General features: G+C 44.0%; 1 protein-coding gene across 1 annotated transcript; it reads left to right on the forward strand.

Moving 5' to 3' along the window:
- The first annotated feature begins 4783 nt into the window (after positions 1 to 4783).
- On the forward strand, positions 4784 to 17892 carry LOC104135889 (gamma-aminobutyric acid type A receptor subunit pi). The gene is made up of 9 exons (XM_009649585.1): positions 4784 to 4839; positions 6226 to 6338; positions 8598 to 8665; positions 10611 to 10828; positions 11695 to 11777; positions 14266 to 14403; positions 15718 to 15870; positions 16411 to 16604; positions 17578 to 17892. Exons 1-9 carry the CDS (start codon positions 4784 to 4786, stop codon positions 17890 to 17892), a joined length of 1338 nt encoding a protein of 445 aa, XP_009647880.1.
- Positions 17893 to 24609: the final 6717 nt, after the last annotated feature.

The following is a 24609-nucleotide window of genomic DNA, read 5'->3' on the forward strand; positions in this document are numbered from 1 at the left end:
TAGTTCTGTAATAACAGGATTTGTTCTGGATAAATTGATTTTAGTTGCCAAATAACTAAGGTTTTCAGTAAGAGGGGCTTGCATAAAAATGCTGGACGAAAATGTTTCCTTGTTGTTAACTCCATTCTCTTCCTTGCAGTTGCTTCAGATTTTCTCCTGGCCTGCCAAAATAGATTTCAACATTCAAAAAAGAAAAAGATAGCAATTAACATTGTTTTTCTAGGAAGAGCAAGCTTTAAAGTTTAAAAAAAAAAATTCAAGTTAAGGTTTAGATTGAGAGGCAAATCATTTTAGATCAACTGAAAATGAAAACCTTTAACGATTTATTTGGTCAGTAAGTTAAAATTTGAACAGCTCTCATAATAAATCATCAGAATACCCAACTCTCTCCCAGCAGCTGTCGTGCCATGAACCTTTCCTTACAAAATCCCCTGCCCACGCACATCCCCAAAGCAGTCGTCTTTCAAGATCAGACAACTGCTCGCAGTTCAGGCTGGGCAGGGGGGAAAAAAGAAACATTAAAAAAGGGAAGGCAGATTGTATCTGTCTTAAATCACTCAAAACCTCTTCCAGATAAACAAATATGTTGACCCTGAAGTGACATTTTGGCAAAGCCAGCAAAGTCTGATCCCAGGGTGTGTAATGCTTTTTGCTTCTTTCATAAGTTTGTAATTGTATTTGGCAACTATCGCGTTCATGTTGGTGGCCAAAGGAAGCTCAGTGCAGAATGGTGCAGCCACGGGTCAGTCGTGAAGCTGGAAACTCCTGGTGATGGTGTAGGGATGCTTTCTCCTGGGAAGTTATTCCTGGGAGTGAATACAGGGAGCAAAAGGAGAGTCTCTGACCCTGCCTTCCCTCTCTGTAGCACCATTCCTGTGTGCTGGTCATGCTGACCATGAATGAGCAACACGCCTGGGCAGAGGAAAGGCGGTGAAACTGCTGCCAGGGCTGCGCTGGTGCTCCGGCAGAGCCACGCCATGGCAAAGCCGAATGATCCACATCCCTCTGAGATGAAAATAAGCGTCCTTGTGTGATGTCCATCGCTTGTCCTGGGACTCAAAGCACTTGTGAAAACACCCCTGTGAAAATGGTTGCCTAAAATTTTCAGATGTGGTCTCATTTGTGTTTGATTCGTGCAGGCTGAGGTTTCAGGTGTGAGGGTGTCCGGGGTCTGCGTGAGGACCTGGCACATGGGACGCAGGCTGCCCTTGGACCATCGTGCCTCGTGGTGCTCACGAGCCACCCCTGCCCACAGCACAAGCGGCCGGGGGTGTTCCCTGCAGAGCTTTTGCTGACGTACAAGGGAAATAGAACAAACTATGTCCACGTTTGTCACAAAACTCTTAACTTTGTGTGATAAATAGAGGCAACACCTAAATGGGCAAATTAAATGCAATCTGTTTTTATTTCAGCATTTATTTTGTTTTCGCTATCTTCCCTAGCGAGGTTTTATCCTGAGACGCATGCGTGCCTGTGTGGCGTGTTCTGCAGTGATAGCAATTCGGCTCTCGTAAAATCCGACCTGGTGAATTACTACCTTAAGCTTAGTAAACTGGTCGTATGGGTTTGGTCCTCTGGGTGGCTTTTTAGATTCTCATAAATGCTCCTACTGCCTGGCATCGGGATGACATCAGCCAGTAGAAAATCAGAGACGATGCTCACCTGCTCTGCGCAGCGAGGCACGGACGGTGCTTTCCCCGGTGAAGCGGGAGGTAAGGCAGCTCTGCAGTGGTTCCTGCCGGCTTCCCCACCGTGTGTTACTGCTCGGGACGAAGGAGCCTGTCCCCGTGGGTTACCCTGGCAGCCCTGCAAAGGAGCCTGGGGACCATTTCAGGGCCCATCAAGTGACAGTGTACGTCTCTATTACCTCACACCCCATTCCCCACGAACAGAATTATCGTAGCTGCCAGTATTTTTCAGTCTTTTGTGTTTTCACTCTTAGGATGAGTGGATGATGGAGGGATAAAGCAGAATTAAGGAAGCACAGACTGAGCTGTAGTGGGGCGCATACTGCTGCTGTTGGTTGGTGTAAAGAAGCGTTATTTCATGCAATTCTCTGGAAGTGGACACAGGCTTCCACAGAGGACTTTAGTTGACTCTGTTTTACTACAGTACTTGCATTTTTGTATAATTTTCACAGCCAATAGGGAGAACACAGAGCTGAGTGAGCAAGCTATTACATTCTCAAGGTTTTTGTTATCTCTGAGTCTAGATAATGAATGATTTTTATATCACTTTGGCATTGGAAGCAATCTCTCCACCAGTTGTACTAGTACTGCCTTCATGATGACTGTTCTGGTATTGCCTGTGTGGTGCTTTCACTGACCAGAGAAAAATGTCCAGATTAAACAGTGTTTAAGGGTGGGGGTGGTTGGGTGGGGTGAGTGTGTGAGTAAGCAGAAATCCTTTACTGGACAGAAAAAACAGAAATACACAATCTTATAATACTTTCTTCCCAGTATACTGTACTAACAAAGCTGGTAACCTCTGATGAAAGCTCCTGCACTATAAAAGCAGAATTGCAGTTGTATTAACTGAGACGCTGAATAGTAAAGAAATGCTTTGGTTATATTCAGCTCTGGGCACTGGTGTCACCTTTTTCTTGCCCATCAGTACTTTGCTGTGCCTAGTTTCTAGCTCTGTTAGGTACTTACAGATCCCCCTTTCACTGCCTTACAGTCTTTGATGTATTTATCTTCTTCACAGCCATCCTCTAGAGGAGAAAACCAAGATTTTTCCTTGTTTTGCAAAGAATTAGGGGAGTCACAGAGAAATTTAGACTCTGTAATTCACTCAGGTCTGTGGCAGCAGGAGCAGCTGTATCCGAGTTGGTTTGTTTCAACTGTCTTTGCTAGACAGAGGTAGCACACATTGCACTTCACGCTTCGCTTCTGCTAACTGAAGGCACACCAGCGTCCCAAGAAGGCTTTTCACTGCATAAGAGGTCCCCATCCATTAGGCAGTCATCAAAATAAATAGAATTTGGCTTGCTTTTTTCAAAATAAGGTCTTAGTAACTAGGATCAGGTAGAATAAAACTGTTTAGAAACTTACTCTGATGCAACAGAATGTTGGCAACCGCAGCCCCTGTGCAAAACAGATGTTCATGAAGGATGCTCATGGGGTTCCTCAGCTGAAGTTCATGAACACTTTAACTAAATGCTGATTTGTAGAATTATCCTTTCTTCTCTAAACTACCTTGACTAATCCTCTTTCATTCCCATCAAAATTGTGGTCTAACGTTGCCGTGAGGGGATGAAATGTCTGGAAACATCTGAACGCCACGTTCAGAGGAAGGGCTTGGAAGCGCAAAGCCTTGTTAGGAATTCAGATTTTGGACAGATATTAGCACATATTTTATTTTGAAAAACATCCTTTCTCCAGGGGGATGCCCTGCGTTTGCAGTTGCTTGAATGTTCAGGTGTTTTCTCTGGCCCTGTACGGGCCAAGATGTTCTCCCCGCCTAGAACCCTACTGCCGCACAGCACAGCACCAGAGCTGCACAACTATCTGAGGGGGCAGCGTGTCCCCTGGGCTGTGGTGAACCACCGCAGGAAGCATCTAACCCATTCTTGGTATTTGGGTTACTGTGGAACAGCCAGGTTTGAAGTCGAGGCCCTAATTGCTGTGCATGATGAGAAAGGCACTGAACCTGAAGCTGGGATCTTGCTGTCACTGGTGCCAAGGCCCAGGGACTAACGATCTGCACAGTCGTTCCCAGTTTGTAACAGTATAATAAAGAGGAAGACTCGTATCCATCCAAGAATGATGTTGCCTTGCCAGTGTCTGCAGGAAAACTCTGACAGACGGGGTACACCTCAAACAGTGTAGCAGGGCAGGTCGAGCAGTATTGTATTTCCAGCTCAAATTAACGATGACTGAGTAACGATCTCCCCTCGGCAGCTGTGGCAGTTGTGCTCACCAGCCCATCCTGCAGCAGCTTGCTGTGGCAACACGCGTTAGGTGCGTGGCAGAGCGCCGTCCGTGTGCACAAGAGAAGGTGTGCAACTGATGCGGCACTTCAGGCAGGGAGCAAAAATGCAGAGCAGTGCACAGTAAGAGTTGCCCATCGTGGCGCCTGCTCCAAGGCCAGCACGAGCCTGTGGGAGTCTCAGGCCAGAGGCCAAGGTTTGGTTCCACTCCCAGAAAAGTCAACGAAACCCATTTCAAGTGGAATGATTTCATCCTGTACTGCATGCTGAGTGCCTTGCCAACATTACTATTAACAGCGTGGGTTTGTCCCAGGTACAAGCTAATGGAGCACAGAGGTAGAGCGTTTCTGTGTAGCTGATTAGAGGAGCCCTGGACTAAAAGATGCGGAATCTGTCGTATGCGGGCAGGATCTCACTTGGCTTCAGAGTCTGGCTGCCTTTAGGAACTGCCTAAATGTTTTTCTGTTTAAGAAATCCCTTCCCATGGTGCCATTCTCAACATCAGCTAATCCCATCCATGCTGAAAGAAGAAAAGCCCTATCTAAAACAAAGTGGCAGCTAAAATTTTGTCACCCTGTTGAGGACTTCAGGACCTGAGTTGTCACTAGCATCTTTTCTGTGGCAAGTGTTAAGATAGCGTGGTGGTGGAAAAAATTACACAAACTAGAAAAAAGGGCTGGAGCCACTATGTGTTGGGACTGTTAAACATGACACAGTGTGTGGTTCTGACTGTGCAGGATTTCTTTTCCCTGCTCCCCGCTTCCCTTAAATAGTTTTTCTTAAACCACAAAACTTTGCTTTTCTTTCCTGCTTCACAGACAAGCTGAGCAAATACAGAAATAACCTCCGAAGATGTTCTGCAGATATTTTTGCTTCTTCAGTTTGTGTCTTTTCCTTCCAACCCAAAGGTAAGCAGAGTGCTTGTTTTGTTTTACAGGGAAGGTCTGAATTGTGTTTCACATAAATAACGTGGGTCAAAAGGAAACCGTACTTCCAGTTATCCAGACCATCCAAAGAAAGCTGGGTGCAGTAAGGGATGTGGCATACAAGAGAGCAACCTGTACAGGTCCCCAAACCACAGTATGTACGTTAACGGTACACCCCCTTATTTCCTGTTTAGATCCAGAATAGTTTGCAGTTTGCACTGGAAATGCCCCCCACAGGACTCCCAGCTGTGTTATTACCATCCCTGGAACTACAAGTCCTAAATTTCTTGAATGGTTTATTCTGTGCACGAACTGGTTCAGTTCTACTGTAAGGTCCTTTCTGGTCTAAAACCTGCAGCAAATCTCCAAGGACTACTGACACAGCTTTAAAGGGAACAGAAGAAAAAAAAATCATCAGAGCTCTGAGTAACTACATTGCTAAGTTTCTTACTGCGCAGACCAGTGGTCCTGATGCTCTGGGGAGAGGCAGTGGCACTGCCTTCCACCTCCTTCAGGCCTTCACAAAGCAATGGCAAACTCTTAACGATTCACTCATTTACATTTTCATTAAGTCAGCATGCAACCACACAGGCACACTGTGCCATAAAACTTACCTTGTACAGTCCAACCCCCTGTCTCTCTACCTGTCTATATGATGGTACAGATCTGTGAGCCTCATAACGTCAGGCATTAGCTTTATTGTCCATCCACCAATCATTCATTTTGACACTGTAAATTAGAGTTGAACCCTCTGTGTGCACAGCAGCTAGGGATGGTTCAGCCTGCAAACTTTGTTGGTGTCAGTGAAGTGCTCGGCACTTTACCTTTCCCCTGCCGGTGTATTTGGAGGTTCTACTCCTGATAGTAGCTGTAGGGATGCTGCCTGACACTAACATACAGAATGAAAGCTTCTTTAGGGGACTAGTGATTAGGAAGGATCAGCTGTTGGTCAGTAAGATTTGCCTCAGGCTGTCATAAGCAGGAGGAAAAAGAAATGCATGTTTCTTGTGTAGACTGTATGAGGAGGAGTGGGAAGGGGGAGACTGCAGGTTATTATTAAGACTTGTGATATGTGGACCTTGCTTGATTTGTCTGGGACGTTTTAAGGATGTCCTTAAGCCACTACGTGTGCAAACCTGTACCTACCAGCTGAGGCAATTTGCCATTTTCCCCCCTCTTCAAGGTGCCAATTATTCAGCCAAGATAAGCAATGTGAGCAAGTGCTCATGATTTCAATGCTCTATTTTTTTTTAATAAGCATTTTATGCGGTTTGTTTTCTTGTTTGAGCACAAGCTGGAAACGCAGCTGCACATCAGATGTGCCCAGCATGCCTGGCCACAGGTAACAGTACGTATTTGTGTCCCCAGGAGGTGCTCCCTGGGTCACGTATCCGGCTTGCACGGAAGCGACACAACATCCCTCCCTGGATTTGAGAACCTCACCATGGGATACAACAAATACCTCAGGCCCTACTTTGGTGGTACGTTGGCTCCGTGCATTTGACCGTTTGAAGAACAGTCTGTAAGCCTTGTGGGGAAGGGAGAGCATGCATTAAGTGTTCCTTAGGATGCCCCAGTTTAAAAAGTTGTGTTCCTTTTAAATTAGCCGGTAGCCAAGGCTGCCCTCCTTTCTGTGCATCCACCATTGTCTTGAATAGATTGTGCATGCACGTGCAGGGCATAACGTGTCCATCTATGAGGCTAAGAACAGGGAATCTGTAAACTTCAATACCTCTGTGAAAGACTTGACAGAGTAACAAAAATCTGCTCTAATCGTGCATGCTTTTGTTTAGAATCTGACCCTTGTGATTTTCTGCTTTATTTTTGTTCATGTGTATCTATTTAGTAGATTGCAGCTGTAGAGTAATAAAGCTGTTCTCCTTGCCAGAAATACTGACTTTGGACACATGCTTTCACTTCGCACTGAGACACAAACTAAACCTGTTTTAAACCCTCATGAAAGTCTAGGGAGTAGGGAGCACCGGAGGGACAGTCAGGTGTTTATGAACTTACCAGAAGCTTTTGTCCAGTTTGGGCATCAGGTCTCCCACCTTCTAAGTGCTGTAACCGCTCAGAGGGAAGGGTTTCTCGGAATGACATTCAGCACCTGAAAAATATCGATGAATATTTGAAAAACAGCTATGAACATTTTTATTTCTATCAATTTTGCTTTTCTGCCAGAACCCATCTTGGATGTTTCCTGTTGTAGCTCCTGCAGACTGACCTTCTGCCACTGGTAATGAAACTGTGCTCACGTAAAAACTCCCCATCAGCTTTCACCAGGACTTGGATGTTTCCTATTGTAGCTCCTGCAGACTGACCTTCTGCCACTGGCAGCTTTGAGCTTCTTCCCTTTTTCTGACCACAGTGACAGATTACTGGGACAACACAGAATTTACCAGCTTGTTTTGCCTAGAATGTCTGATCTCTTGCAGGAATAGAAAAGCTCCTCTAGATCCTGTCACATCTGTGAACAGATGCTTCTGAATTATGTAATGGAGATTAACTGCACCTATACCAGCCTACGCCTACCACAGCCACGAATGTCAAACAAAAACGATCAGGACTCTGGTTTGACCTCCTCCCTGAGTTCTCACAGATCTACCCTCTGGTCATTAATTTGAGTGGGCTTCAAGTGTCTAAATATCTAAAACCACGACTGAGGACATGAATGACAGCTACTTTAAAAGATACACATCTTTTTCAAATGATATCTAGTTTGGATTTTGGAAGAGTTTAAAACAAATAAACAAACAAAAAACACCGTAAACCACCTGGAAGGAGATTTAGCACCTGTGTCCCTTGGACCTTCCTAAATGTGGTTTAGGTGATGTAAAGGAGTTTCAGCAAGTCCCACAAGGAAAGGCATCGCTGTGTTGTCACCTAGGCAGAGAGGGCTTGTCTTGGAAAGCACCAAGCCCTACTCAGAGCCCCAAATTCATGCTGGGGATGAGACAAACCAGGCACAGCCTGAGGGAAAGCTGTGTATTTCTGCTCGTGTAACAAGTATCCCTTCAGAGGCAGCTCCACAGCAGGGCCTGGTGAGCCCCTCCAGCCCCCAGCTCTGACATTTCCTGGGGAGGAGCTGCCCTCGTGTGGTGGATTTTAAGAGTTAGTGTTTGAAAGTGTGGGACTACCGAGATTCAGGACTTGAATGCTGAAAATCTGCTTGTAAATAGCACAGTAATTAATAAATAAAAAGAGGCAAAGGCTGTTGCACTTCTGGTTTTTAAGCCAGTGCGTGGACTCAGGAATCACTGAATTTCTCTGCCTCTTAGTTTTTCCTCTCTGACAACCAGGGATGCCGATTGCTGCCTGCTTGTGGGGAGTCCTCGGAGAGCTGTGCGAGAACTTTATACAAAGTTCACTGGTCTTGCCGTTGCGCGGGTGTTGTGGTCTGGCTAACAGGCGATAAACTGGCCCTGGCTGCCTGCCCGTCGGCAAATGCCACTGAAATGCTGCTTATCTAAACTGCTGGTCTTCATAGCTAGTGCTGACGGGTATTTGCTCTCTGCTACCATCACCAAATACAGGACTCCAGCTCCCTAACAGTGAAAACTTTATTTTGGATCATGTTGTTATTTGTGAGTCTAACCCTTTGGGCTTCTGCAGTTTGAGAGACAGCGTTGCACGCACAGGACGCTGCGAGCGGTGCCCATGCTGTGCAGCAGCCTGAGTGGTTCTATTGTGCCTTTCAACCCCTCCTTTCTCTCTGCTTCAGCTTTTCTTTCCCTCCACAGGAGAACCTGTTCAAATTGCAATGAGTCTGGACATTGCAAGTATTTCTAGTATATCCGAGAGCGACATGGTAAGTGAGAGAATTTTTATTTTATAAGAGACAAGAGTAGGATCTGCCTGAGAGACTTGTCTTACATTCCTGTATGCTCAGCACAGGAACTAACTGTCATATTCAAGCTGCTTTGCTTTTCTGTGTCTGTTGACCACTTTCAGAGGTGTGATGAGAACTGGGCTCATTTACAACTCCAGACTGTGTAGATGCCATAGTAATGTGGGCTTGTAAGTAGAGATGGCTCCAAAGGTCCTGCTGGTCAAAAACTCAGCACCTCCTGGAAATCAGGCCCCTTTGAAATGGAAAAAATCAATCCTGTGTGGCACTTCCTCCCCCTTACCTCTTCTCTGAGTAGGGTAGGGTGGGCTCTGTAGGATGTGTTGGTGCCAATAGAAGACACAGACAGGGTTTCTTCTCAAGGAGAAATGAGCTGTGACAGTCTGAGGCTCGAAGGACTGCTCATCCTAAGAAAAAAAAAAATTCAAATATACCGAGAACATCTTCCCACCACTGATGAGTCTTGGTTCTCCCCACTTCTGGTAACAGCTTGATTTCAAGCACTGATTGCTGAAAACTCCTATTTCAAGTTGACCAAAACTATGGGCAACTTGGGTAAATTCAGCAAACAGTTTCAGTCAGTCAGAATTTAAGTCAGGAACAATTTTGACACTTAATTTCAGCATTTTCAAGAACATCACTGACTTCTTTTCTCCCCCCCAACCCACCCCCCAATTAAACAAGTTCACTAAATGAAATACTGTAACTTTGATAAAGCTATTAATTTTGGGGAAGGGGCAGAATGAACAAAATAATTTACATACCTCTAACTTGATCAAAGGGCCTTGTAAAATAGCTCCTGTTCTGGAGTTTTTCCTCTTGATGGTCCATCTAAATTGCTCTGACCACATAGAGGCATTGCAGAGGCTTACTCTGTGCCTCGATAAAGCTGGAAATCAACTAGGATTCTTCACTTTTGTCACTATTCTAATTCACTGTATTGAGTGCCATTATAGTCACAGGCTGAAAGCAAAAGTTTAAAAGCTGCAAAAGCTAATGCTGATACCAGATACTTATTTAGACCTTTTCTCTTAAAGCATTCCACAAATTATAGATGGAATGAAACAGAACTGCTTCATTCTCCACAGACAGGCAGCGTATCTGTGGTAACCCATAGCGCCTTCACGCTGTTAATGCAGTCGCCAGTATCAGTCTGTCTGTGACAGAGATGTTTTGAAAGTAAAAGGCATTACTGATTGCATTTACTTCATCTATACGGAAGGAAGTAAAATAGTACAACAGTGCCCTGTGTCTGTCCAGAAGGCTCAGTACAGAATTGCCTTCAGAGCTGAGTACTGCTTATTCTTTTATGATGGGGCACTGTGAAAATACTCTATCACTGCAGGTGGCTTTTGGCAGGCAAAACTCAAGTTAATCCTAGTGTCCTTAGATTCAAAACTCCTATTTAAAAAGATGCTACAAGTTTTGGTTTTTTCATTTGTTTCAGCTTTTTTTAAGACCTCAGTGAAATAACAGGTTGGACTTGCTTACCTTTTTTCTCCAAAGTGTCTCTTTCATGATCACGTTTATAGTACGTGTGTAATTTTCGAGCTCTAAACAATGACTGATTTTTAATGTTCAAGACTTGCCTGAGCGTGCACTTCCTATCTGTTTTCTTACCTGCAAAATGGACACAAAAATATCAATTACAATAATTGCAATTAAAGTAATGAGTATAATCTTTAGTCCTCAAAGACTACACCTTAGAGTGTAAGTATATGAGAAATGTAATACAGTAAATAAAGCTATGATGAAAATCTACCAGATTTACTGCATGCATCTGAAGCAGAGCTTTGATAGGCTGAACAAATGTGTGTGCTGCCTCTTGTTGCACACGGCATACCCACGGCTGTGCTGTGCAGGTGTTCAGGACACACATCCTCACAGTTTCTCCTCTCTTTCCCAGGATTACACAGCTACTATATATTTGCGGCAACGCTGGACAGACCCCCGGTTGGTCTTTCACGGCAACAAGAGCTTCACGCTAGATGCTCGTCTAGTGGAACTGCTCTGGGTACCAGACACGTACATTGTGGAATCAAAAAGGTCCTTCCTGCACGACGTCACTGTGGGGAACCGCCTCATTAGACTGTTCTCTAACGGCACTATCTTGTATGCCTTAAGGTAAACCAACCTTTGGCTTTGCTGCTGGTTCAGAATAGATTTCCAGAACGATTTTGGTCAGGAGCAGATACCAACTGTCACAGGTAACGAGTTTGGGGTCAACAAGCCAACTGTGATCCATTACCCCCTGTTCTGGCCACCTGGAAATACCAGTCAAGGATGAGGATTCCCCACCATGGTACGTGCTGTGTCCCGAGCACTGTGCCTGCTCAGCAGGCTCACGAGTTTAGGTGTTACCCAGGATGAGTCAAGTCAGATGGAGGCAGGGGAGGAATGGAGGGAGGACATCATAACAGTAAAAGTTTAACAGATAGTGGGAAACTATTTGCTTATCCAGTGCCACATAGCCGCGATTTCTGCTTTTTAGCCAAAAGTGTATTTGTACATGTACTGTAGAAATGTGCGCTGCAGTTGTATTAGCGATTCATAGTGTGTTATCTCTTCTCAGCTCACAGTAACTGTGTCCCAGTTACCTTAACTGCAAAGTAAAGCTGCAAAGTGAGGCTCGTTTGTCCTCCAGATCAGAGCAAGCCAGAGTATATGTGCAGTTAGTTACGGTGCCTTAGGTGACAAGTGGTGACTTCTTAACATGTGCAAACTGTAGCACTGGGAAACGTGAACCTACACTGCATCTCCCACCACAGCAAAGCAAAATTCCTCCTTTGATTATGTTTTAATCAGTGTGGCTGCAGACAGCACATCTTCTTAAGGAGGGTTATCTCTGATTATATCAGTCCATTCATTTCGTAGACCAAAATTATCTAAATGACAGAGCAGAGTCTTTGTGGTCTAGTTTGCTATGAAAAACAAAAGCATGCAATGAAATATCTCTATTGCAACTTTCAGAGTTCTTTCTCTTCCTACAGAATCACTACTACTGTTGCATGTAACATGGACCTGTCAAAATACCCCATGGACACACAAACATGCCGACTGCAGCTAGAAAGCTGTAAGTATAACATTCGAGAAAAAATTGACTTGACTTTAAATTTGTTTATTCATATGTAACTATGCATCTTGAATATTTGGATTCACCACAGTGGCTTTCTGGAGTAGACTTTTATTCCTGCAAATACTTATGTCCAAAAGAAAACAACTTTCCTTTATCATTCTTCAAATGCTTGTGTTGTAATCCACAGTTTAGAGGATTCCTGTCACTGCGCGATTTGTGTAACAAGATTGGTAATAAATAATAGTTTTATTAAAGTGTAGATAGTTCACTTTTGCACAGAAAGGATGAACTAGTAATGGCTGATTTTCCAAAGTCAGTCCCTTTTGCACACACAGCTTCTTCAAAACTAACTTGTGGGGTGAGTGCATGGGATGGAGTACAGCAAGGAACAGCTTTTCCCATTTTTAGGTACCTACCACCTGTTGCACCTCCCAAACCTCCGCGGTAACACGACTGTGTGAAGGGTGGTTCTTGCTAGAATATGAGTTGAATGCGCCTCTCAAACTCATGAACTGAAATGAAGCTTAGGGACAGGGTTTGGTGGTGGGATGGCAGGGTTAGGGGAATGGTTGGACTTGATGATCTTAAAGGTCTTTTCCAACCTCAATGATTCTGTGATTCTAAGGCCAAACCCAACTTTGGGGTATATGCTTCTCCACGAGGGCTGTCTGTTATCGTGATGCAAATGATGGGACCCTCATCAACAGGAGAAGTCTCAGCCTTGGAAGGAATAAGGAGAGTTCTCAAAAAAAGGAATAATCAGAGTTCTGCTCTCAATTAAATTAAAAGCTCATCCATGGCAAAGCTGGCTAGGGAAGACACTACAGGGCTTTTACCCAGGAGCTCAGCAAGAGCAGCACTGCTGTTCTATATCTGTGAAGCTCCACAACAAGCAAGCAACCATCTCCCACTTCATGTCACAAAAGAAACATCTAATATCTCTCAATACTGAAAAGACCAGATTTTAACTTCTGGGGTTGCAGCGTAAAGCACCTAGGGAAGCACATATTATTTTCACATTAAAATCGTATTACTTCACCATGGTTAACTTTATTACAAAGAATAGCTCCTGAAATAATAATGATTGGCCTCTTCTGCTAAAGCATTGCTTGTTTGGGCCTATTTTAAAAGTGATTGGGTCCTACATCATGCTCAGTTGCTGTGTAATTCCAATGAAATTACATGCACATTGCCCACTGGAGATTTCATTAGGATAAGTGCCCAGAAATAATGCTATTTAAATATACGCCAGATGAATTAACAACAATCTATCATTTATTATAAAATTTTCCTGAGTAACCACAATTTATAAAACTGCTTAGAAACTTTGAAAAGTCACATGCTTAGGACTCTGCACAGGGATTCATACCCTGGACACCTAATTTAGGAGTTCATCGCGCTCAAGCTCTGGTAATTTGTGTCTAATAGGAAAACACAATTAGATAAAAATAGAGCTGCAACTGCATCTTACTCCTTCTACCAGGACAAACAGGTTCTTACCAGAATCAAAGCATCCCTACTCATTTTCTCAAAGAAGGGCACTTAATAAAAGAACGAAATTAGTGAGATTGATGGGCTTGTTTCCTAAATTAAGTGAAATTTTTTAAGTGAATGGCAGGCTGGTGACTCAGTACAAGCTTTATCCCTCAGTTCAACCTGAAGTCAATGTTATGCCGTCTTTTGCATTCCTGGAGGCAATTACTCGGCTGGCATATATGGAGTTTACTGATAAACTCTTGAATTGTTGATCTCATCTGTCCCACCATTTTGAGGCAGGAATTCAGTGTTACCTAGCTGCCAAATGTATTTATTTGTCTTCAATAACTTAAAGCCTTTGGGGATAGGAGGAATGATTTGTAGACAAAGCTGCATTTATGAGGAAGTTTTCTGGACGACACATACCCAGTCAGAAGAGCCTGGTTCATAACTGCATAGCGGTCTCAGCTCCAAGCTGAAAATATCTTTTCTGGTATTTTTAAGCACTTGAACAGACGATTCAGTGAAATGTGCTTCTGCTACCTGGTAAGGGGCTCAGTGGGATCTGTATTCTCTTTTTTTAACCACTGCGCTTCTCCTGCTCTCCTCTCATGAGTGAAGAGACTATGTTCAAAGGTTGATCGCTGCAGTAGTTCTATCCTGCAGCGTGTAATCAAACTGCAGATGACAGGAACATACTATCTTCTAAAATGTTAAAATATTTTAAAATAGAAATACCCTATGTAAATTATGGAAATAGGTTCTCAGCAGCCTTGTGTGTTACGCATCAGTCAGAGTGGCGTGTGTTCCTGTTGAAATCTGAAGCAGCAGAGTACAGCAATGAAAGAACAGCCACCATCCACCCATAGTCTGATGCAGTTAAGAGGGCCTTTGTCCAGACTACAATGCCTGGATCGTGTTTCTGTTCCCACTCTGGAGACAGGGCCAGGCAATAGCTGGGCTTTTACTGGCTAAACCATGGTAACATGGGTCTTTGCCTTCTCTTTAGGGGGATATGATGAAAATGATGTCATCTTCACATGGTTGAGAGGAAATGACTCTGTCCATGGCATAGAAAAGTTGCGTCTCTCTCAGTACACAGTGGAACGTTACTATACCCTGGTCTCAAAGTCACAGCAGGAAACAGGTAAATCGGTGAAAGAGAAAAGCAGGAAAAGCTCTCAAATATTTCTCCTCCCACCTCCCTCCCCTTCTATGGGCTGGCACCTTTTGACTCAAGCCTGAACCAGGTAAGTCTTTAGCAAATCTTAAACTCACAAAAAGAGATGGACAGAAAGATGGTGAAATCCAATTAGTTGCAATCAGGATATTCTGTAAGATGGAAATCCACAGAAAGATCGGGATTTTAATACTCTATACTGACTTGATAGATTTTCAATTATTTTTCTTTTTTAAATTCTCCACTTCTTTCCTTCTCCACACATACTGAAGAAAGCCTCTCCCTTCCTCCCAGGTGTGCAGACTATAAATACTGCAGAGTGCCATGTTTACAGTAATTGAGAGTAAAATTAACTTTTAAAATGTACTTTTGTTTGTAAATTACAATTCCGTCACGATGGAATAAGCCCCCTTTGTACATCAGAATTCAATGTCTTTCTCATTATCAGTGTAAATACTCTTCTCTCCAATCACAGACACTATGAAAGGGGGCAAAACTTCCTTAGAATGACCAGGTTTTAACAACAACAATGTTTTGTTGTTTACTGTAGTGTACACAGCCCACGAACAACATGGGGTCTGTTTCTACGTTTCAAAGGGAACTATTGTTTAAATGGCAGAAACATCTCCTGAAAATACTGGCAATCCAACCCCAGAACCCTTATGTCAGTATTACGGCAAATTGATTTTAAAAAATTGACTGAATTTTTTTGAGCACAAAAAGACATAGTTATCAAAGATCACAAATTGCTAATGAATATAGGGGTTCTAATTCCCTGTGATGATAAGACATTGGGATGCTGTGGGATGTGAGCCAGGACCTGCTGAAACCCAGAGAAAAATCTTTTGTTTATTTCTCAGCCATCAGATAAGCCTCAACTTGGCAATGCCCCTTCAAAGCGGTTATTGGGGAAAAATGTGCTGTGCTGAGTATGAGAGAACAGATGAAAGCATTAGCCCTTCTCTACTGTGAGTCGAGACACTGGCATAAAATGTTTCCACTGTGGATTAAGTTCAGGAGCCCCTTTTTGCAAGCCATGCATTGTTTTAGATGTCTCTTGTCCAGCAATGGGGTGTGTATTTGTCCTCTCATCTAGGCTCTGTTAGATAAGTAAGACCTCTGAGGCAAGAAGTCAAGCTTGTGTTGTAACACATCTTGCATTATTTCAGTGCAGCTCTGCTGATGTACATCAGCTCAAGGGCTGGTGCTGGGCTGTCCCAATTTCAGTTCAAGTGTCCCTGGGAATCTCACATTCACTGTGTTTCCTCCTTTCCTGAACAGGCAGTTACCCACGACTGATACTGCAGTTTGAGCTGAGAAGAAATGTCCTTTACTTCATTTTGGAGACCTATGTGCCCTCCACTCTGCTCGTCATGTTGTCCTGGGTTTCTTTTTGGATCACATTGGATTCGGTGCCTGCGAGAACCTGCATTGGTGAGTTATTGCTTGAGGAAGGGAGATTTAAGCAGAGGAGAGCATCCAAGGGCTGGGCAGACGGCAGTTTTCTTGAGCGCTCTGCTCAGTGATAAATGATCTGCTCACATTCTGCTTTTACTTGTGGCAGAGCTGGGTCAGCAGTGTGAAGCATGGAAGATGTGCTGTGGCTGGCATGCTTGCCCATCTGCAGCGCTGTGTATGGCCAAGGCCCCTGGTAGATTCAAACAGAGTAGAGGACAGAGCACACGTTCTTTGTGATGTGCTGTGGAGGGTGCAGGGAGGAGGGCATATTTTTCTGAAAGCAAGAAAAATAAGAGCCAAGTGCCTGTTGAAGCCAAGTTGTCAAAGGCAGGGAGAGCCTGTGTGAAGCTAGTAGCTAGCGTGACAAAAGCATTTCAGCTGATGGACAGTTCGGATTTGGTAAGCAGTTATGTGCTCTACCTGGCTAGCAATAGAGTGACAGCATGTGCAGAAGGATAGGCCAAGCCTTTTCCAAAGTGTCCACAAGAGAAGGTCTTTCCTTTTCTGCTTTCCAAGGAGTAACGACAGTGCTTTCCATGACAACTCTGATGATCGGCTCGCGAAGTTCACTTTCGAAAACCAACTGTTTCATTAAGGCCATTGATGTTTACCTCGGCATCTGCTTCAGCTTCATATTCGGTGCCCTTGTGGAATATGCAGTGGCTCACTACAGCTCATCACAAAAGTGTGCAGCTAAAGCACCTCAAGAGGTAAAGCCTGACCTACCTGAATAGCCTATCTTGGATCGACAATAAATAGTCCTCCATTGACTGAATAAGACAAATGGTCTTCCTGGTATGGATACAGTAACAATTGTTTCTCCTGATTGTCACTAAATCGAAATTTTTGTGTGCAACAAACACACGAATAGCACTAGACTGACATAGACTTCTGCACACCAGCTGAAAGAGCAGCAGCCTTACGTGACAGTCATGTTAGGTTCGCAGGACCACATTCAGGAAGGCTCTCTGGCCTACCACTAAAGTCAGGTCTGTAGCCCTGACCTTAGTTCATGTGAGAGCATGAAGAACCAGTTCCTTTCAAATTGCAGCCAAACAAAAGCCAGTGTAACACATCTCTTGGCTCTCCTATGGAATAGCTCTGATCAGGTCACTGATCTGGAAGGTAATTTTCTCTACCAGAGGAAATCTGAACCCTTCTTCCTCCCTTCCCAGAAGACAGTACCAAACATCAGTCCCACCACGTTCTGCAGGGGTTGCAAGAGTGAGTGAATTGTTCCAAGTGCTCTGCTTTAGTGCAAGAAATTAAATAGTCAAGTAGGATTGTAGTCTGGTGGTCATCAAGGGTCCAAATCCTGTCAGAGGGAAAAGAGGTTTCCCACCTCGATGCTGAGTTCCCCAGCCATTAAGTTACTGTGTAGACATGAAGAGGTGGATGTCTTGTAGGAGACAGATGTTGGGTTGCTCAGTGACATAGAGTGACTCTTGCTCAAAGATCTCAAAATACCTCTAGAAATACAGTGGTGGAAACACAGGCATCTCTGGGACTTCAGGCACCCCTAAAAATCAGCGGTAGCTGAAAGGCATGTTTGAACACTGGGATAAACACATATGAAGCAGTGTTCTTTTATTTTTATCCTTACAGTCTCCATATTGATTAAAGCACTTTTCCTTTGCAGGAGAAGACAAATCCTAAAATTAACTGTATACTCTTGTTTCCTAGGGGCCAGCAAATGAATTCACTAAAGAAATGGAAGAAGTCAACATCACTAACATCCTCAACAGCTCCATCGCCAGCTATAAACGGAAAATCAGCTTTACAAGCATTGAGATTTCCAGCGATAATGTTAACTGCAGTGACTTGACCATGAAAACTCATGAGAAAATCAAATGTGTCTTGAGAAACAAAATGCACAGGATTATTGGCTATTTCACAATTCAGAACCCCAGCAATGTAGACCACTACTCCAAATTGCTTTTCCCTTTGTTTTTCATGCTGGTCAATGTGTTTTATTGGGCTTATTACCTATATTTTTAGTAGAAGTGAGTAGTTTCATTCTCCTACTATATCAGGAAGAGGAATCTTGCCAATGGGCATCTGGGTATCTAACCTCAGTGAATCCAAGGTGGACAAAATGCTCTGTTGCGTTTCCTGAGGTACAGAGCAGAAGAGCGTGTGACGTACGCAAGATGCAAAGCCTTGGTGCTTCAGCATTAGCAACGTTGACTCTGGACAACTGCTTGTTCAGCTGAGTGGCTGTGCTGGGCTCTTGTGCTGGTACCTGCTTTTCACTCCAGCATGCAGCCTCTCACCTGGCTGGAGATGGGTGTGTAGGACTGCACGTGGCAGGCCACAGAGCACTACAGGTGGCAAAATCATTTTGGTAGTCTGACGCAGGTTGGAACCTTCTTGTTTAGATCTCCAGGAGGATGTAGGATTATAGCGGTTATTCTTTGTTTGCCAGAGATAACAGTAACAAAGGGACTGTGATTGCTGTCTCAATAGCTCCTCTGTTCAAGTAAGGGAACCTGAAGGCAGCAGTGTGAGTGGGCAGAGGAACGGTTCTGTGCAAGGGTGCAGGGTGCTTCCTCGTCCTGAGGGAGATGCAGTGCCAGGGCGGTGATTTCGGTGCTGCTGGTATCAGTGCAGTGGTATGCCTCATTGCTTTTAATACCTGTCAGACTCGTTGAGGTAATGCTCACTTGATGAAGTTATCCATCCCCGACAGAGGATGGACAGACAGTGGGCTTTTTATTTGTAGAGCTGCATTTTTCAGAGATTTGGGAACACAAAAATATAGGCAGCAAAACTGTTTTGTAACCCATCTTTTACACTCTTCCTGTTGTGTTGCATTTGAACAGATTCTGCCGCCTTCCACATCTTCCTCGCAAATTATTTTTCATCCCAGAGAGTGCCTCCTTCAGCTTTCACTGCTATAAGCAGCTCTTGTCTCTTGCCAGCCATATGCAAGAACTGACTGGCATTTGTCATGCCCTCTTTTATGTGGTGGTGCAGCTGTGGCAAGTCAGCACGCTGCTGGGTGAAAAACGCATGCGTGGGCTGAGGTACAATGATCTAAATCAGCCTTTCACTCCCTATTTCAGGCTGAACCAGTGTTACATTTCTGCAGAAATTCAGATTCTAAGTGGGCTCTGGAAACTGCCAGGCAGCTTTGTTTATCCTGCAATCAGCAGGACTGAGAGCTTTGTTTTAAAAATAAATTAAATATGTGGCACATACACGCTTTAGGTTTGAAAACCAAATGCCGTGTGGTACTAGGTAGCTTAAGGCTACTGCAAGTCTTTATTTACTGATTTGAAAATGAACGTTTTATGGCAGATTTCCCTCCACCCACCCCCCTCCTTTTTTGGTCTGTGCAACTTCCATAACTTTGAGGGCGTAATCCTGCAGTTATGTAGGCAAAACTGTAATTGGCCACAGTGGCTACCATTGAGCAGGAGTTCTGGCTGAGTGAGGCCCCTCAGCATGCAGCTTATATTACAGTCTCATGCACGCAGTGTTTGCTTAGCGTAAGAGCCTCTTACTGGGGGTTCCTATAAAAGGGGGGCAAGGCACGCGAAACTATAGATTTTTTTTTTTTCTTTAATAACTTTTTATCGAACCACTTCACCACACCATGTTGTGAAAGATCTAAACCACATATTCATAAATCATAGCTTTTACTAAGAGCAGCACAAGAAGACAAAGGGGAGCAGACTGACAATGGCAAGTGAATAAACACAAACTCCAATAATGAAATGTTGGCTTGTATATACTGGCATTTAAAGTCCATTCCATAAAATGTAATAAAGTGAATGTTTGTGATATGAACACAAACCCCCAGAGAGATCCTCTATTAAAAAAAAATCATTACCACCTTTCTGTGTCAATTTCTTTCTTTAAAACCCAACTAAAGTGCCCTAATGTGTTCTCCATGGCTGCCAAATATTAGTGTTAACAAAAGGAATTCCTTTGTACATTATAGTAGACTGCCACTCTCAAGGCTTGCTTTCATTAGGTGCAGCTTTCGTTACAACTTTGCTGCTTTGAAGTTGCTCTAAGTTATACTTCTCTGCAGTGAAACGTTTTTTATTGACCCAGCCTAGAGAACAGCAGGTTGTCTTGAAAAGCATCAGCTCTGTCTACTCTCATTTATTCCTGATTTTTGATAACTTCAAGAAGGGAAGGGAAGGACAGAAGGTAGTAGGGGAAGGAGGGGTTTGGGTTTTTTTTTCAGATACCTTATGAGAATATTCTTAAAGAGCTTTTGGCTTGGCCAAAGGAAATGTCTTACTTCAGAAACTCTTAACTCCTGCTTTGTTTGCTCCTACATGTAACTTTCTCTCTCATTGATGGACTTCATTTTTAATACACCTCACATGATTGTCTGCCTACATATCCCTGCTGCGACACAAGACACTAACTCTGGCCTCAGTGGGGTGCACGCAGAGTGGTCCCAAGGCCATTTCAGTGGTCAAACTGATGCTCAGCAATGACCAGATACGGAAAATACGAGACAAAGTAAGCAAGCCACCTAGCCTCTATCCTACCCTAGGCACATCAGGCACGTCAGAGGGACCAAAATTAATTTTTGCTAATACGTCCTACAGTGAAGCAAGTCAGCTGAGCTGCATCGATGTCCTGGAGCAGCCCGGTGCTATTACTGGTGTTGCCGCCGTCCCACATGTGATGCTGGGCAGAGGGCAGTGACAGATGAGCTTTGTGAGCCCGGATACGTTCTTCAACATGGTCAGGATGATGCACTGCACCAGCCCAAGTCTTTCCTCTCTCTTTCAGGTGTTGTCAACACAAGCTAGAAGCACCACTGAATTCAAGAAGAGAGTTTCATATCCCAATAGGTGTGGAGCGCAGAGCTGTTTCCATGTCATGGGTGTACAAAGACAAGCCTCAATATCTCAACAGACACCAACTGAAAATCGGCCTGTCCCATGAAGGACTGGTATGGAGCACGTCAGCTGCAGGCGAGAACAAAGCCATAGGTAAGCACTGCACACAGCTGTTTTGCTTAAGGGCTCATCCTTGCACAGGCTCTACAGGGAACAGGAGGGGGTTCAAGTAGCAGCCTACTGTCTGAAAGAGCCTCTAGGCTGATGGTTCCTGAGCTGGGAGCGGTTTCACCTCCCACCGACCACATCTGCCCTATAGTTCTGAGGGAACTTGGCCCTGTGAATCTGGACAAGCTGCAGGACAGAGTTACCCCTAACATTTACTATTCCACCACAGTGCCAGTTTGTGCTTTTGGCAGAATGTGAACATACGGAGGAAAAGACTGGCTGGCTTTTTGAGATAATTCTGCTTTGCGGTGATGTTCTGCTGTAACCTTTCCTTACATGTACTTCCTAAAGCTACAGCTTCTAGAACTTTTGCCTGCTTTTCAGAACGTTTATTCTTTCTTTAAACCTTTGTGGACAAATGCTCGTGAACGTCTGTTAGCATAGGAAAGTGTGATGGATAGCAAGCAGCAGTCAGGCAACGCAGGTAACTTGAGGAGCTTTTAAGAGATGCAAATGCTTGTATCTGGTGCAACCCAGAGGAATATAAAGCCTCATGACATGCTATGGAGAGCTGCCCTCGCTAGCACAGGGACCAAGAGCAGTCTAGCCACGGCAGCATAAAGCATTTTGGAGATTAATTTATCCAGTTTAAAATGTGAAGGAGCTGCACTATAGAGGAGAGTTAAAGCAGGCTAATACAGCCTATTTGCAGCCCTCCCCTAGAGCTAATTCATATATGTCTAAGAGTATAGCAGTGAGTGATAAATACCACCTTTTAGTACATCCCAACGTCCCCCTGCTTCCTTCTATGCCCCCCCCCCTTTGTTTTTCCCCTAATTCTTCTTGTGCCCACTTCACCCCAGCATAAGCAGGAGCTGGGTCCTGCTGCAGCAGCCACCAGCCTGAGCTTGGGGAGTGTTATTTTTCATTTTCAGGAGGATGAAGGGTTCAGCTCAGGAATCCTATTGTTTCAGAGCATGTGGTTTACATTATGATTTCCAAGAGGTATTTGTATATGCAAACACTACCATCTGCTGTAAGAAACACTTTGCATTTTTAAAAGGTTAATTCCATTTCAAGCCTACTGATTGAATTGGTAGCAGAAACCATTTGCTTACTGTATTTAGTGTCACAGCACGCAGCCAGCAAGCCATGTCTTTACAAGGAAAGACTGTACATTGCTGGTAATCAGCACAGGTTTTCTCCAAATTCTCACTGAAATAAATTTTCTATTCATTAATGAATAAAAGCTGTTTTAAATTACAGCCTGTTGTTACACTTGGGATCAGACAGTGGGCTTCTTGTTAATCTGAGGTGAGTGTTAAATCTGTAATGAATGATTTGATGCACTTTTCTTCTTTCTCCTTACACTTTTGAGATCTGTGTCTCAAACAGCAGTTTTCCTCAAAGTTCCTGTGGCTTGAAACTCTTGTTAAGTGTGTTTTATTCCCTTAGCAATTCACCAGGAGAATTCAATATTGAACTTCAAGCTGCTTTGGTTGGGCATAAAAATCTGTGTTTGTCTTACCTTCTTAATCAGACTAGCGCAGGTACTTATGGCTGAAAACAAGAAATCCACATTTTGGGAGCTAACGTTTGGGTGATCATCCCTGCTGGTAAGCTAAATGAACAGAAGAGTTATGAATTGTGAACTGAGAAGAGGAAGCAAATTTAGTTCTAGATACGGAATTGGTATCTTTTTCTCCTGCTCCAAAGAGAGGAGAAAAAGAAAGGCTTTTGTATAATGTCAGTGTACTCTATGGGGAGATCCCAAATCCTAAGCAGAGATGTGTGTATACTGGCAGAGTTTTGAAACAGAAGAGATTTTCAGATTCGGGGTGTACCAGCACGATGAGGTGACTCCTGCCTTTACAGAGACAGGGCTTCTGCTGGGCAGCTGCATCTGCTTAGCACTGAATTGTCTGGAGGCATGACCCGAGAACTTGCCCCTCTGGAAGCCTGTGAATCTGTAAGTCATCCATCCGTTTTTGTTTTTTCCAGCATGTTGTAGGGGCTTTATTTTCAGTCACACTGCAGAGAGTCCCTCCATTTACCCAAACCTCTACCAGAAGAGGGATTTGTATGAAAATGGCCTGTATTTGTTTCAAAGGTTTTTTTCGTTCCACTAAATTACAGAACATGTAGATTTTTATTAATTTGGTACTCTATGTTTTTATTGGATTAAATGCTCCAGAAAACAAATCCTCAAATGTCAGGGAACATGGAATTAAAGCTCCATAGGTAGGGTCAGACCACGCAGATGGCTCTCATCACTGCTGTAGGACCAAGTCTTCCCCCCAGTCCGGAATTCTAAGTTTATCCAGTTTGAGACACATGCCCACCTGCAGTGCCTTGTTTTAAATATAGAGATTATTTTCCTCCCCCTGCCCTCCCTAGGAAGATAGTAAGCTTCAGCTTTCTACTATCAGTTCAGATTTTCCCAGAGGTGTTCTGCCATTTTCTTTCCCTGAAGTCCACAATTCCACAGCCCCCAGCTCTAAAGCAGAAACACAAGTGGGTCTACCTCTGCAGTGTGCTGTGGTACAGGAGAGCAGCAAGACAGCAGTACCCTTTTCACTCCACTGATACAATCAGAGCAATCCACTCCTGCAGCATCAATGGATACCATTTAACTGGTATTTTCTATAAGCTGAGGTAGTCACTTACTAGAATAGAATCTTCAGTGCAGATTTAGATTCGTGTCAGTTGTCATGAAATGTAATGACAAATACAAGACCAGACCAGCTCTTCGAGACAGCTTGTGCTTTCAGACATCTACTTTAGGACAAGTAGGTCAGCATTTAATGCAAAAACATGAGGACTTCCAGTGCATGCAAGATGTTCGGGTTTGGCATATCTAGCCACGCTGTGGCTGGAATGGACTGACACTTCTAAGAGTGTTCCACCAGCCTGGACAGAAAAACAATCCTAAGTACGCCCTGCTGGACAGGGACAAAGATGTTTGCCCTGCCAACTCAAACAGGAAGCCGGCTAAGCTAAAAGCGCAGGGTGAAATCCTGAGCCCATTTAAGTTAATGAGACTCTGGCTATTGATTTAAATGGACTCAGGGCTTTACTTCTTAACCCATGCTCACGCACAGTTTTCATTCATATTCCCTCACTTAATGCTGCTTCCAGCTTCCATGCCTTTTATTAGGAACAAACATGCAAAGTTAAGAGCTATTACAGGTGAGCTACCCATGATACCGTGACCCTCAAACAGCAGGATAGTAAAGGGGCCAGGACTAGCGCTGGGCTTTAGAAACTGGCAAATCCAACCCAGAGCCCTGCCCCATCCTGACCCAGCATAAATGTTTGTCAGAAGTGTTAAATTCTACAACAATTCCAACCGAAGCACAGTGGTAGGAGGCAAATTCCTGCTCTCTTTTCCAGCTTCTTTGCTGGGTCATTTTGATCTGACCACTATTGTCCAGGCAACAGGCTCTTTGCAGCCTGAACTTACATCTGTTGCAGACTTATTTCCCTTTGTAACAACCGTCAGAGCTAATTATGTCTTTGAAAGCGATATGGAAAGAAGGGTTGGAGTCTGATTTACAGTTCAGCCTGAGGAAAGGGAGGCTTCAGCCCAGCTGGCAGCTCCAGGAGGTCCAACTCTGCCTTTCCAGACTGTTGCGGGACTACAAGGGCCTTACCAACACCATGCAGGCTGTGGGCCTCGCTGACTGCAGCCCTCAGCTCTGCGTGCTCCAAAGGGGTGAGTGAACCATTTGAGAATATC

Source organism: Egretta garzetta, unplaced genomic scaffold (assembly GCF_000687185.1).
Source record: "Egretta garzetta isolate BGI_Z169 unplaced genomic scaffold, ASM68718v1 scaffold60, whole genome shotgun sequence".
Taxonomy (NCBI): Eukaryota; Metazoa; Chordata; class Aves; order Pelecaniformes; family Ardeidae; genus Egretta; species Egretta garzetta.

Coding starts and splice junctions, on each gene's coding strand:
- LOC104135889 (XM_009649585.1), top strand. CDS start 4,784: ATGTTCTGCAGATATTTTTGCTTCTTCAGTTTGTGTCTTTTCCTTCCA. Junction 6,339..8,597: donor CCTCAGGCCCTACTTTGGTG/GTACGTTGGCTC, acceptor TTCCCTCCACAG/GAGAACCTGTTCAAATTGCA. Junction 11,778..14,265: donor CCGACTGCAGCTAGAAAGCT/GTAAGTATAACA, acceptor CCTTCTCTTTAG/GGGGATATGATGAAAATGAT.